Here is a 14,773-nt window from a genome sequence, read left to right on the forward strand (position 1 = left end):
TAGTTACAACAATTTGAATTTTGTAAGTAAGATTATTAGGGGTTGTAGCCAATGCTAGTTTTACTCGAGAGTAGACCCATTGAAATTACTATGCATAAATTCGTCGTTTTTTATTTTCAGTGGGTTTACTCTTGAGTAGAATTCGCATTGGCTATCATGCTAAGTCTGCAGTCCTGTTCATACTGACCTGGAAGTAAGTCCCATTGAACCTAATGGGTCTTTCATAGGACCCTAGGGGTGGAGGAGAAATTCAATTCTGACCTCACTTATGGGTAAACCTACCTAATTCACTCTTCCTAAAATGTTATGCAAACTGTAACATGGCCATTATTTGAACGTCACACTTCTCTGAATTTTGCAATACAGTTCCCTGGCCTAATAGTTTATAAAACAATGCATATACTAGGGCAAAGTGTACATAAAAGCATTACTGTCAGGGAAATAGCATTTCAAAAATGTATATATCTGAGGAAGTTACATACAAACATGTATATTAAGAGAAAGTCATTAGAATGCTGATAAATTTACATGAGGACTTTTTTTTAAATTGGAAACTGGTGTGGAATATGGAGAATAGAACTTAAGATTGGAAAACTGAGAGAAACCAAAATTGACAGATTCACCCACACCCCTAAACTACTGTCTGTAGAAGCATACTTTTTAAGCATGGCAAATTTTGTTCTTTTGCTTAGGAAGTAAAGTCTTTTCTAGAGGATCTGAGTGTTCAGAAAGGAGAACTCAATGCCCAGCTAAGTGAGAAAAGATCCCAACTTTCTCTAGTAACTCAGGATATCCAAAAAGAGGAGGAGAAATTGCAAGACATCCTGGGGCAAATAATGAAGCATAAGACAGGTTTGGCTTAAAATGATTCCTATTTTCTTCACAATATACCCATATTTGCAAAAACAACCAGGTGACAAGACCGTGGGTTGCTCTTCCAATGATTAAGCTAATTGCTTTGAAACAACTAAGAAGAGAGATCAAAAACAGTTGGCTTAAACATAGGTTTATTGCTTCTTAGGTTATTTGATTGAGGATAGTTTAAAACCTTGAAATCAAGAAGAATGTTGTTTTAAAGCTATTCTCAAGACTAGTTTTGCATGAGAATGCATGGGGTAGCACTAACACCGTGTGAGGAATGTTGAGCTGACAGTTCTGCATGGTTAACAGAGCTACTTGAAGTCTCTTCTCCAGCAGCCTTTGGCTAGTTGCACATATCTTAGTTTTTGACAGGGGACGTGGGGCAAATCCCACCTTCAGACCCCACACCTACTGGAAGGCTACAACTTTTTGCAGGATCTCTGTTCCTCTATATAAATATTGCAAATGAGGATCAAATCTGAACAGAATGTGATTTCATAGGTTGTGTAAATTCACAATGGAAAAATTATGCATAAAGCTCCCCTCTACCAATTCAGGGCTTAAGCCTGTCTGACCCAGTATGGTAAGGAGCTTAGCCCTCCAGAAGTTGTTGGGCTCCAGCTCCCCTCTCCCATCAACTACAGCCAGCATGGTGAAGTCAGGGGTGATTGGAGTTGGATATCAGCAACTTCTGGAGGGTTGCAGGTTCCCAGCCCCAGTTCCAGTAGAGGGGTCTTTCCCAGCATTATTATCTGAGGGTTTTTTATTGTTAATGTTTAAACTGGAGATAGTAGAAACTGATCCTGGGGGGCTATATATGATTCAGTTGGCTTATTTGGAACTTACCTGGTTTTGTTTCTGCTGTCAAATTATTAGAACTCAGGCATGTTCTTGAAATGTTGTGCCTCAAAAATGGTGAACTAGAAGGCCTAAAACTCCAGCAAAGCCAAAAAGTTAATGAATTGGAAAAAATACAAGTTGCAGTCCTGGAGGTAAGTTCATTTTGCCATGATACATATGAGAGGGGAAAAAAACATTTTACAGAGCAGCTTACAAGCATCTTTTATCTCAGCAAGATCTATGTTCACACATTACCTTTATAAGTTATATCCCATAGGTAGGCTATATGGAAATGACATAGGAAGTGTGGTTTCCCAGACTTTCTCATAGTATCAGTAGGGCAGTCAGAGTGCAGGCGTATGACAGCTTTCATAAGTATGTATCCTAAAACAAAGGGAGTGGAATAATGGTGTACTAGGCACAAGGCAAGCATGGGAAATAGGAGCACTGTGAAGTGAAATCTAATCTGCTCCACTGTTTCATTTCTGTTTCATTTCTAGAAGAAACTTGAGTTGGAGACTCTCCAGCAAGCATCCCAGCAGCAGTGCAGGGAAGTGGAACGTCAAAGGAAACTTCTTGAGAGGGCTCAACAAGACACCGAGAGGCTTAGTTCCCAGCTCCATTCTCTGCAAAACAGTATCAAGGCATTGAGCACTGAGAAGCAGAAGCTGGAAGAAAACTGTGAGAGTCTAGAGGAGAAATTGTCGCAAACCAAAAGGTGAAGGGAAAATGTTGCTTAGAAAAAATATATTAAAGGAGATTCTCTTTTTGGATAATTCAGTGATTTTGTGGCCTGGTTTTTGTTCTCTGGATTGGGTTAAGTCTTTTTTTCCATCCAGCAATTTTGTAGACAATCCACTGCCTCCTGATCACTCCCCAGTTTCCATTTGTGGCCTAGCCTGTAGGCAGAAATCTGATGGGGGGGGGGAATGAAAACTTTTCACTTGAGAAAAATAAGTATAAAGAAGATAGAGGGGAACATGACACTTGGAAAGAATCTGGCATGAACATGCAAGCATCAGGTTAGGCTTGCAAAGCATGGATGGGAACTATGTGGGAATAAGTGAGAGGTAGACCAGTGCTTCATTCACTCCAGAGAGTGTACTTCTTTTCTCTGATAAGCTGGAATGTGTGCATAGGAGGGCAAGATGATCAAGAGTCTAGAAGTCAAGCCTTATGAGGAATGGTGGAAGGAGCTGGGTATGTTTAAACCTGGAAAAGAGACTGAGACCAGATATGATATCCATTTTCAAATATCTCAAGGGCTGTCACATGGAAGATGGTACAAGCTTGTTTTCTCCTACTCTAGAGGGTAGGACTCAAACCAATGGCTTCAAGTTACAAGGAAGGAGATTCCAACTAAACACCAGAGAAAAACTTTCTAACATTAAGAGCTGTTTGACAATTGAACATTCTCCCTCAGGAGGTTGTGGCCTCTCATTTCTTTGAGGTTTTTAAGCAGAGGTTGGACTAGATGACCCTTGAGGTCCCTTCCAACTCTATGATTCTGTGTTTCATGGGGCCACTATTGTTTATTTAAATAAAAACATGCAGTAGCCAATCACCAGATTGCTATATACCAGGGAAAGGGAACCTGTGTACTGGAAACCAGCAATATAAACATTAGTAATATGCTCTAAAATAGCAATTATGGCTCAACTTGAGATCTTTTTGGTGATGACCACTCTGTATTCCCATTTTACAAGGAAATTTAATCAAAAAAGTTTGCAAGGAAATTTAACCTTGTCAAAAATATCAACATGAACCCAGAATAAAAGTTTATCTTATCCCATTTTACAGAACCTTGGCTTCTGCCGAAGATAACAATAAAGCCACTCTCACCAGCATAGAGAAAATGGACTTAGAGGTCCAAAAACTGCAGCTTGATGTTAACCAACTACAGAAGCACAAAATGCTTTTGAATGGCAACATTACTGATTTACAGAAGCATATTCATGGTAAATAATAGCTTTCCAGATTCCAACAAAATAGTCATCTTTTTTAAATATATGCCAAATGTATGGAATTTTTTTTCCATATCCAGTATTTGCACCTTCCTAGATTATTGTATGTTCTTTCAACAAGCTGTAAAATGTATTTTCTGTAGAAAAAAAGGAGGAACTGAATATTTTGAAGACTGAACTGAATGATTCCAGGCAGCATCTTCAGCTATTGGAACAGGTTGGTTTGTAGCATTGGAATATAATGACAAGAAGGCTACTACTGTATTGAGAAGGAAGCCTTTATCAAAAATTAACAGCCCAATCCTTTCCATGCTTAACTTGGGTTTAACTCCCATTATGTTTGAAGCTGCCCAGAATGGCTTGGGCAACCCAGTCACATGGGTGGGGCAAAAATAATAAATAATAGGTGGTGGTGGTGTTCAGCTCAAAGGGATTCATCTTCTGAATAAACATACATGGGCTGAGAGAAGGCATCTACAAATATGCCATTTTGAGAGTTGTGACTGCAGTTTTTCACCTATGGTGTGAGCCTAGCTCATGTATGACATCATTGCTTGGCAGCAGTGGTGCATTTTGTAGGTACCTGAAGTCTCACGGCTGAAACATGTTGGGGTGCAACATTCATTTGCATGTGTTTCCTTTTTTGTGTTTTGTTTTCTGGATTTTCTTGCTGTGAAATGACAGGATGTGAAAAATGCCACAAAGCAAAAAGAGGAGCTACTTCAAGAACAAGCAGCTCTGAAAGACACCATAACAGAATGTTCAAGAAAGTGCAGGGAATACCAGGAAATACAGAAGAGGAAGGAGAACGAGCTGCAAAAGCTTTGCAGGGAAATAGAAGAGCAAAAACTACAACTGAGCAAACAGGAGATGGTATGTGTTGCTCTCTCTCATGAATGATCTGCTCAGCTTGTTTTCTTCATTTTAAAAGTATCCAAACTGACTACCGTAGTTCTAGAACAGGCATCCCCAAACTGCGGCCCTCCAGATGTTTTGGCCTACAACTCCCACGATCCCTAGCTAACAGGACCTGTGGTCGGGGAAGATGGGAATTGTAGTCCAAAACATTTGGAGGGCCGAAGTTTGGGGATGCCTGTTCTAGAATATAAGGATAACTCATCTTTAAGACAACAGCTGTAAGTAAATCCATTTATAGAGTGGGAGCTCAATTAGAGAACGTATGTTCTGATCTCAGGGAGCATAAACTGCTGCCTTGTGCCTTGAACTATAATCCATATTCTGAGTGGCAGCAGCTCTATGAGATCTAAGTAGGAATCTTTCCCAGTCCTTTTGATTAGAGGGGCCTTTTGCATATAAAGCATGTGTTCTTTCACTGAGCTGTGACCTTTCCCCAGTTACTTCCTAGATTTAAATACAGAAAAGTGTTTATCTGAGAATGATGGATGACATCCCTCACAGGGTGATATTGCATACTTGAAGGAACAGGCAAGAGGATCCCCTGGTCCTCTTGTTGTCTCTTGAGTGCTTGCCTTTTCTTGGCCTTGTGTGTTTCCTATTGTACATTTTGTGAGCTGCTGGTTTATTACCCACTGTACCTCAATCCAAAAGAACTCTTTTGACATCCCTCCCAGTAGAAGTGCACCCACATCCTCCATCTGGTTGTGATCCTCTGTGATGATGGCAAGAAAAAGCAATGTCTTTATCAAGTTGAGTCTTTATGGAGTGGTTGGGCAGGGGACATCCTTCCCTGGCCCCAATTAACCCTGAGATACCGTATTAGAATTTTAAATACCTTGCATAAAATGTATCAAGCTCCACCTTGAAAAAGGAAAATTTTCAGCTCAGAGGTTTTATATGACTAAAGAGACAGATAGAAGAGCAGCTGCCTATGAAGGTCAATCCCCACCCCTGCACCCCAGCCCTTGCATTTGAAGGTTCACTCTTGACGTGTTGTCCTTGGCCAGGTCCTTCATCACCTCAGGGAGGAAATACAACATGAAGAAAAGAAGCTGGAGAAATGCACAGCTGAACTGAAGGATCAGAAACAGCTGTTGGAAAAACGACTAGCAGAGCAGCAATGCCAGCTGGAACAAGCAATTGCTAAAGTTCAAGGAAAAGAAGAACAGATCCAGAAGCTTCAAGAGGAGGAGTCCTGGTGCATAGCTCTTGAAGAAACAGTCAGCAAAACCCGTATGTTGAGATAAAGGCTGCAACAGCCACTGATACATTTTTATAACTTTACTTTTTTATTTAAAAAAAATGTATGAAAAAGTCCTAATCATTGTGGGTGTGGAACTCTCAGATACACACTGAACTGTACTATCCCTGGATAGTCATAGTCTCAAAAGAACCTTGTGAGATAGGTTTAAATGCTTCTCTAGCCTCTTTAGCAAAAGGGAAGGATGTACATGTAATAAATTAAAATTGCATATGTAACATTTTAAAATTGCAAAAGTACTTCTTCACTATATAGAGAACTGAAATTTGGTACATGCTTTTCTGGTGACATAGGCTGAATGAATCTTTTCGATTCCAGGACATCAGCTCTCTGAAAAAGAACTGAAGTTGCAAGAAAAAAATGGTGAGGTTTTATCCCTTCAAAGGGAGCTAGAACTCTCAAAAGCCAAGGAGACTGTGCTCCACGGTCAGATTCAAACTGAGAGGGAAAAGGCTGAAAAGCAAATAGAAGGGCTGAAGGAAGCCATCAAGATGCAAAAGACCCAACTCGAGAGAGCACTTCATGTACGTGATTTTGCTTTTGTTGTAATAAAAAATGTGATAGTTAGTTGAACCTGATTCCCACTGAAATCAATGGGGCTTGGCTGCTTCATTTCAATGGGATATAAAATCAACCAATTTAGGCTGCAATCTAAATCTCCTTTGCACCAGATTGAGGGAAGGGGGTGTATTGGAGGGAGGTACCCTACCGAGGGACTGAACAAGCCCAGGATTCACTAGATCCCAAGCTGGCCCCACTGTTGCTACGTAATGGCATAGGCCTCGTCTTTATGAAAAACTTGTAAGGTAGGTCAGCAGCAATAATAATAATAATAATAATAATAATAATAATAATAATAATAATAATAATAATAAAAAATAACAACTTATTACTACCTCATCCATCTGGCTGGGTTTCCCCAGCCACTCATTACTGTTGGGGACGGGAGAGTTCACCCAAAGCCATCTTCTGACTCCTTGGCAAGGTTAAATCTAAGCTGTTCACAGGCCACTCTATTATCTGCTGCAATCACATGTGCATAATTTAATGTCATTTGTCATGGCTTGGGCCCTGTCAAAGCACTGTTACCTGGATGGTAATTATCATGCCAAGTTTTTGTTTCACAGGAATATATCTATTCATCTGAAGGGAAACAGAATATAAAGCTGTGAACATGCCCACCCACCCATTTTTATTTTAGGAACAAAAACAGGAAAACCACTGTTTGCAAAAAGAAGTTGCCTCCATAGAGCAAGTGGCACAAGACAACCACCTGCGAGCAAAGCAGCTTATGAGGGACCTTGGCCAGATCCAAGTGGAGTACACGCAGCTCAAGTCACAGGTAGGACATGGATCCAACAAATTGCCTCCCTATGATGCGCTACATCCTGGGGAAAGGGTGGGCTATTATCCCACCTTCCTTTGTATTTTTGACACTAAATACAAAAGAATAGGAATACCGGTAATCAGTACAGTTGATGACCATTTCATGTAGTGGTTCCATTCCTGGCCTTTGTGCTTGTCAGCAGAGTGCATGAAAGTGCGCCCCTGCACTGCCCATGTTCCACCCTTTTAGTGACATGTTTTGTGACATTTTCAGTCATTTCTGGGTTTGGCACTGTGTGCATATGTGCAATCGCATGTCTTTTGGACATGCGTTAATCAGTCGTTGCCTGTATATCTATAGTGCAAAAAAAGTGCATGGAGTGTTTTCCTCCTTCTTTCCCATAAACATTAAAACTCAGGATTATCCAATGAAATACACATTCAGGGTGAGCAATAAGGGAAGACTTCACAAAATGCAGAATTAATTTATGGAATTTGTTGCCATAAGATGTGTTTATGACTACAGAATTAGATAGCCTTTGATAGATCTCACCTCCTCCAGGAAAAAGCTGTCAGGCATGATTGCTAATTGCAGGCATTACCCATCCATGTTCAGAGGCAGCAAATCGCTGAGAACAAACAACACAGGACATATGTTTACTTTCATGCTCTGCTTGGGGATTTCCTATGGGAAGGAAGCAGGTTGCTGGACTAGATGGAACTTGATCCAGCTAAGATCATTTTGAATGCTTCCATAGGAACAGTTTCAAGGCAGGCTTGACTTCTAACACTGCTCACTTTATAACTCAAGAGCAATGGCTTCTTTTACACATACAGAGGTTTGGTTCCAAGGGCTCTGTGTATACATGAAAACACACATCCTCAAACCCTTGGAGCCACCCCCACCCCCCATGAGCACCCCTAACCTTCCAAAGAGCTTTTAAATTCTCTCTTCCTTTACCGGAGAAGGCCCACTCAGCACACTGGCTCTGGGATGTTCTCGCAAGATCTTGCAAGGTCATCAGAGTACCTGCAAGACCTTGTACAACCATCCCAAGGCTTCCAGAGCCAGCACACTGAAAGGTCTTGCCTAGTAAGCGAGGCAGAGAGCTTAAAAGCTGTTCTTGCAATGGGATAACCTTGCATGCATTTAATTTGCACAATTTCAACCAGCTAGCCTTCAACCATGCAAGGTTAAAATAGTACAAGTTACATGTGCGTAAGACATTATTGTAATGTAACTACAAAATCTGTGGCTCCAAGCTGTGATTTCAGTAGGAGAATTAAGCCTGGGCTCAAACATTTTCTGTTGGCTTACACTCTGGTTGGATTATGTGCCATCTTTTATCATGCCCAAAGAAATCGAACTCCTCATAAAGAGGAAATGGTCATCACCAACAATACAAGCTGGAATTGTGTACAGTAGTAGGCCTTGCCTATATTTTTAATACTTAAAGGTGGTTGTATGGAAATGGCTAAGGTGGTCTTTGTAATTTGATAAATTAGTTTTCATTTGGCCAATTTTGCACCCACATGATTATATAGCTAAATTTTGACTACTATGTCATCCAGCCATTAACATAGGTTGTTCAGTTACTCAGCAGATTCCATACAATCACTTGTGGGGCTATTGCCACAAACACAACCAAACCAAGTCACATGGAGATGGCCGTTACAAGATGCAGCTGTTGCAATTTTTGAGATAACGGAGGCCTGAAGAAAGACAAATTCCACCAGTGATGTTACCATTACCTTTTTCTCACATAAGCAGCAGTTCCCCCAATGCTAGCCAGATTAGGAGCCCCACCAGTGGCCCTATACATTTCTGCAGCTGATCACATAGGGCCTGCTGGGTGTCTGCATTGGGTTTGGCTTGCTAATTGGCTGTTAATCCTTAGCATCCTCTCTGAAATCCTGCTGTCTCACCCTTGTGTCCCATTGCTTAGATGAAGAGTCAAGAGAATTTAGAGAAACAACACAAAGAGATGAAAGGGACAGTGAAGTCACTTAAGCTGGAAGTGAAACACAAAATGAGAACCGGTTTGAAGGATCTGAGTCAATCTCCTCCAGAGCTCTTGGGAGAACTGGAGACTACTTTTGAAATTAAAAGAGGACCTCAGAGTGACTTGGAAAGTCTGAAGGAAAATTACCCTTTCACAAATAATGAGGAAAGAATGCTGTGCTTTGATGAAAAGCTGGACCTTTCCAAAGTCCACATCACGGTAAACGCAACCCTACTAAAATCAGTGTTTAAAAAATCAGAGCTGCTTCAAACCATCAATTTTGCATGCAAGCAAGAATAATTCTTCCTGTATTGTGTGTCCTATGAATCTCAGTTTGAAGTATCCAACTCCTGCATCTTCCCCCCTGTAGTGCACCTGTATTGGAAACACACAAATGCAGAAAGCTTTCCTCCCCACTCAGGCTCCTAGACTTTGATCTCTGCCACTTACAGTCCTAGTTTCTATTTCTTTAAAAATCAAAAACATGAGGTCTAAAACCTGTTTTTTAAATAAATAAATAAATAAATAAATACTGAACTCCTTGAGGTGCTGGAACTTGTAAGCAGGGTTCTGTATTTGGGCAGCTGCAGCTACATGGTGTTCATAGCCCTGCTAGTTTATGATGTCACTGTCCTATATTCATTATATGCTGATTACCAACCAGCAAATCCTACCTTAATCTTTTATCAGGCCACCTGTTTCAATCTGTTCTCTTTTCTCTCAAGGATGAACAATGGCGTGGAAAAGCACGCCGAGAACAGTTGCAGCACCATGAGGATCGGCTCAAGGTACCACAACAGTTCATGTACTAGGTTCCCAGTCTTTGAGTGGGCCAGGGGGCTAATATTTCCAGTCATTGTGGGGGTCATAGTTTTCCTTGATAGTATTTACACCTTTGTTGATATAGCACAAAATTATCTAATAAACCAGTCAGTTAACTCAGTGTGTTCTTTAAGGCTCAGCTTCGTCAGTGCATGTCAAAGCAAGTGGAAGTGTTAATTAAAGGAAAACAGCAGACTGAGGGCACCCTCCATAGCCTGAAGAGGCAAGTTGATGCATTGGATGAACTGGTTAGCAGTACTTCAACAGACTTGCAGTTTCCTTCCTTGAACTCCTCAGGGTTAACTGATTCTCTGCGCGAAGAGTCAATTCTCACAATGAACCAGGTAAGTTTTCCCATTGATTTGGATATACTGCTTCTCTGTGTAGGAGAGAGCCTTTCTATTTTCATTTATTTTAAAGTATACCCTGCCTTTTGATCAAGTGATGATCAGTGGCTTACACCAGAAAAAAATAGACCATGGCTGGTGGCAGGGTCCAGATTGTCCTTTCCCACCTTACCCCTCCCAGAACAGCTGTTGAAGCAGTTCTTTCTGGCTGGAGGCAACTAGTAGAAAACTTTCTCCCCATGTCTTGGATTTGCTTGGATACCAGAAATTAATTCTCTGTGGTCTGAATATGCATTGGCTTTTCACATGCATATTTTCTAAAAAATTTAGAGCTTAATTGTATGTTGGTTTTTAACAGGATTTTGTGATAGCTTTGTTAAAATGTGTGTCCCTCTATGCTTTAACCTGCTCAGTCTCAAAGTTCTAAAGCATAACCTATCTGATACTTTTCATCTCACTGAGGCTGTTTCTCCCAAACTACACCCACCTGTCCCCCATCTGATATCAGGTGTGGGGCAGGTGGAGATGTGGCTAGATAGACTGTGGAACTGGTCCCTGCAGAAAGTAGTCTTGTCAGCCTTATGCTCAGCACTTGGGGAGCACAGAGCACAGGACTTGCAAAGTGCTTTCCAAATGCCCTGACAATCACCTGACTGCTGCACGCTGGGAAAGCACTGCACAAGGGACATCCCAACCATCTATGAAAGTTGCCCCGTAAGGGCTGATAAGGGGCTGATCTGGCCCACTGAGCCAAACAGGCTTTTCACTCTTGATTCACTCAAAGCAGGGATGTGTGTCTTGAAAATTTAGCTCCTCCTCTTCTAGTTTAGTCCCTGGTTTCACTCAAAAGCAGATATGTTATTTTTCTCCTAATTGTGTTTCTGCTCAGTTTTTTGTTAAGCATTTCTTTAAATTCCTTAGTATCCTTTATCTACTATTTGTTTCTACTCCTATTTGTTTGTATTTTGCTTTTTTCCTTGCCTTTTTGCTGTTGGCTCTTCTTGCCCTCTTTCCCTGTTTTGTGAGATGGCTGCAACCACCAAAGCTAAAATAAAATGCATGTTACAGTGGTTAAGAAAAAGCCTCCCTTGGAATAAACTGCCATGGATCTCTTTCAAGTCCTTTTAGTAGACACTCCAGTAACAGGCTTTCACTCTGAATGTTCTGACCTGCTTATCTTGAATAAAAGTTTTGTGTATGCTTTCTCTTTATATTATTGTAAGGCTAAAATATTTGGTAAAATATAATCGAAATAATAGGGATTATGCTGCTGCTATTATCCATATCCCAGAAGCAGGGCAAGTCAAGGGCTATTGCAATGTGTTGTCTTCTTAGTTTTTTTGCTCCTTGAATGGGGACATCTTTTCTAGTTTTCTAGATCTCCTTCCAGGACATCAACAGGTATTTCAACACAATCTCCAGGTATTCATCAGTACAAGACATAATCCCAGCAGGTAAGAGGGGTGGGGTGATAACAGTAGAATGTGTGGAATTGATCAATAAATATTAACATTTAGACTGAAATATGAACACAATTTCTAGGGCTGTATGACTAACTGTGACCCTCCAAATGTTGGACTCCAACTCTCATCAGCCCCAGCCAGCATAGCCAGCATAGCATAGGTGATGGGAACTGAAGTCCAGCAACTCCTAGAGGGCCACAGGTTAGCCACCTCATTCAAGGGAGTATGTGGTTCTTATTTCTAAGTATGAGCAAAAGATTTGGAGTCTAGCATCTGTGTAATCAGCCTTCCTCCATATAACCGGGGGGGGGGGGTTACAACTCACACCTATATCTTGCATCAAACACTAAGGCCATGCTCACAATTTAGGGCACTTATGCTTATAGTTTTTAATTGCTGATGGCAGCCTGGTACCCTCAGTTTTGTACAACTCTGCTTAGCCCCAGGTCGGGGTAGGGTGACCTGTGGAGAGCTGTGCATGAGGTTCTTTTACATCTTCTGAGGGCATTCCAGAACCTTAAGTGGATCCAAGCCTGTTCTCTGTTCTGGAGCAGGAAAAGCTCACAAAAGTAGGGGGAGGGGGAGACACCACTTCAAGGTCACATCTTGCCACAGGAAAATGAGAGGACACAATTGCCCTCATCTGTTTTTCCATAGCTCCTCCAGATTCGCAGTCTCCTGCCTGTTCCTTCTTACAAGCACATACTGTATATTCCTGCGTATAAGACTACTTTTTAATCCAGGAAAATCTTCTCAAAAGTTGGGGGTTGTCTTATACGTCGGGTCGTATTTCTTATACGGCGAGTATATCCCAAACTCTTTATTTTAACTGGAAAAGTTGGGGGTCGTCTTATACGCCCAGTCTTATACGCTGGAATATACTGTAGTTAAGATTACATCCTCACTGAGTGGTGAGCAGGACTCTTTAAAGTGTCCAAGTCATGGAATTCTGCCCATGGTGTCCTGGTAGTAGTTTTGCCTTCAAGCAATGGCACATCAGCCCTGAATAAAGAGCACCTGGGTTGGACCAGGCGGAGGACCTCTCCCACCTTATCTGAGGTGTCAGTGGAAGCAATGCCAGGGAGCTGTCAGAAAACCGGAAGACATTTTCAGTCTCTCAGGGCTATCTTTCCCCCCTTGATTTTATCTCCAGCATTGTTGGTAAAGCCCACACAGAGACCACAATTTAATTATAGCATCTCTGCCCTGGATGAGGTCACACCCGCAGTTCCCAATGGAGTAAACGTCTGCCTAAGCCTATAACAGTAACCTTCACAGAGTTTGACAGGGTTCATAATGTTGAATGAACCAACCTTACAAAAGGTAAATCATTTCTGGGTGGCATAATCCCCACTGCTCCCTAGTGGACCGTTATCATCTCTTTAGAACTCATGTTTCTGGAGTGGCCTCCTTGCTATAGTGATCTCTACTTCTTCCTGCTGCACATTGTGTTGGATTCATTAGTTTTCTATAGTCATAAAGGCTATGTGGTGGGTTGTCTTGCTTTTCTAGTACACTGGGGGGGGGGAGTTGGGTAGCCCCTTCCACTGAAGAGCATCAGTTGAACCCTATCTTGTCACCTAGAGAGAGGTGCTCTCGCCAGCCTTCTGGACTGCCCTTCCTAGAGGCAGAGAATAATTAATTCATGGTAAACAGCTCCCCTTTTCCTAGCTCCACTAGCAGTTAGGAAGGTAACAGTTTACCCAGAACCTGAGGCAACGCAGCACCTCAGTTTACTTCCAGCCAGACTTCAGCATCACCTTTCATGCTTTAGAAATGACTTCAGCTAAAGTGTTAACTGAAAATCCTTTGTTAATCATCATGATCCAGTACTTTGTAATTAGAGAAAATTGGTATGATTGTAACCTTGCTTGCCATTTGCAGCAAGCATATTTTACAGTAATCACTGAAAGGTTTTTATTATTATTATTATTATAGGCAAGCAGTGAAATGCAGCTGTATTGGTGCAGCCCGTGCCAATAGCCTGGCTTTGAAGGCATCAGAAGACTACCTCATTGGTTTCCAAATCCCTGTTAACGTTCCTTAAGACTTTTTAGTTGTGAGCTCAGGTGTTTTTATTACGTATGCACACTTACTTGAATTTTTATTTCTATGAAGCACTTCTGCAATGCAAGCTAGAGTGTAACATTTGCAGTATTGAAAGTTACAGCCATTGATTCCTGCATCCTTTTGTTTGTGGGGTAGGGGTGCGTGGATTTATTTATATGTGGGTGAATGGGCATAAGCTTTTTTAGCATTTTTTGTGGAAATTTGTATTCTGTTGGATGAATTTTTTTAAAAAAATAAATATCCCCCTTTCCCCCCAAAAAATACACCTTGTACAGTATTTTCTTCTGCTTTCTGTAAACATAAGTATTTAGTGACTGATTGATCCACCAGATTCCTATGCATGGGGAACCTCAGGGCAAAAAGCAATGTACAGCCTTCCTAGGCTGCTTTATATATCCAGTCCTTGGCTATATACCCTTCTGTGTCATGCATTCTTTGCCTGCATAGTGTGTGTGTGTAGAAATATCAACCTGTGCACAGCTGGAATGTTGCCTACTTTACAAATGCAATGGATGTGACTTTTTGAAACTAGCTCCACCCAGGTTGCCTGTGAGGGATCAGGTTCCTCTGAAAAATGTTGCCCACCTATTACAGAAGGGCTTTGAATGTGTCCTAGATTTAAAGATATTGCAGCAATAACTACTTCCATATTTCCACCAGAAGCAATTTACTCCCCACTATGAAGGAGTATGGGGATTGTCTCCATCTACCTACTTAGAAGATGCAGGGTCATGTGCCTAAACTTTTATGCAGACTGGCTCTGTCTCACCTCACTTCCTCCCCCTCCTCACAACCCCCCAACAGAGCTTTTTCTCAGTTCACATACATATGTTTTGTCTCAGCTCTTGATTCTGTTGCAGTTTACCTCAAATAGTACTTTACTCTAATTCCTGCTTAA

At 41.4% G+C, this 14,773-nt stretch overlaps 1 protein-coding gene across 4 annotated transcripts in view; it reads left to right on the forward strand.

The window, feature by feature from the left end:
- The window catches only part of CNTRL (centriolin), a 63,982-nt gene extending 49,688 nt beyond the window's left edge, over positions 1-14,294 (forward strand). For all 4 annotated transcript variants that reach the window (XM_060270510.1, XM_035113404.2, XM_035113407.2 and 1 more), the window contains 14 exons: positions 693-852; positions 1,738-1,853; positions 2,202-2,419; positions 3,502-3,659; positions 3,809-3,882; positions 4,350-4,538; positions 5,591-5,816; positions 6,163-6,368; positions 7,046-7,186; positions 9,117-9,392; positions 9,899-9,961; positions 10,130-10,339; positions 11,713-11,796; positions 13,744-14,294. In XM_060270510.1, coding sequence (XP_060126493.1) covers positions 693-852; positions 1,738-1,853; positions 2,202-2,419; positions 3,502-3,659; positions 3,809-3,882; positions 4,350-4,538; positions 5,591-5,816; positions 6,163-6,368; positions 7,046-7,186; positions 9,117-9,392; positions 9,899-9,961; positions 10,130-10,339; positions 11,713-11,787 — 2,112 coding nt within the window. In that variant the 3' untranslated portion in view covers positions 11,788-11,796; positions 13,744-14,294. The remainder of the gene's footprint in view (positions 1-692; positions 853-1,737; positions 1,854-2,201; positions 2,420-3,501; positions 3,660-3,808; positions 3,883-4,349; positions 4,539-5,590; positions 5,817-6,162; positions 6,369-7,045; positions 7,187-9,116; positions 9,393-9,898; positions 9,962-10,129; positions 10,340-11,712; positions 11,797-13,743) is intronic.
- Positions 14,295-14,773: the final 479 nt, after the last annotated feature.

The sequence above is a fragment of the Zootoca vivipara genome, chromosome Z (assembly GCF_963506605.1).
Source record: "Zootoca vivipara chromosome Z, rZooViv1.1, whole genome shotgun sequence".
Classification (NCBI taxonomy): domain Eukaryota; kingdom Metazoa; phylum Chordata; class Lepidosauria; order Squamata; family Lacertidae; genus Zootoca; species Zootoca vivipara.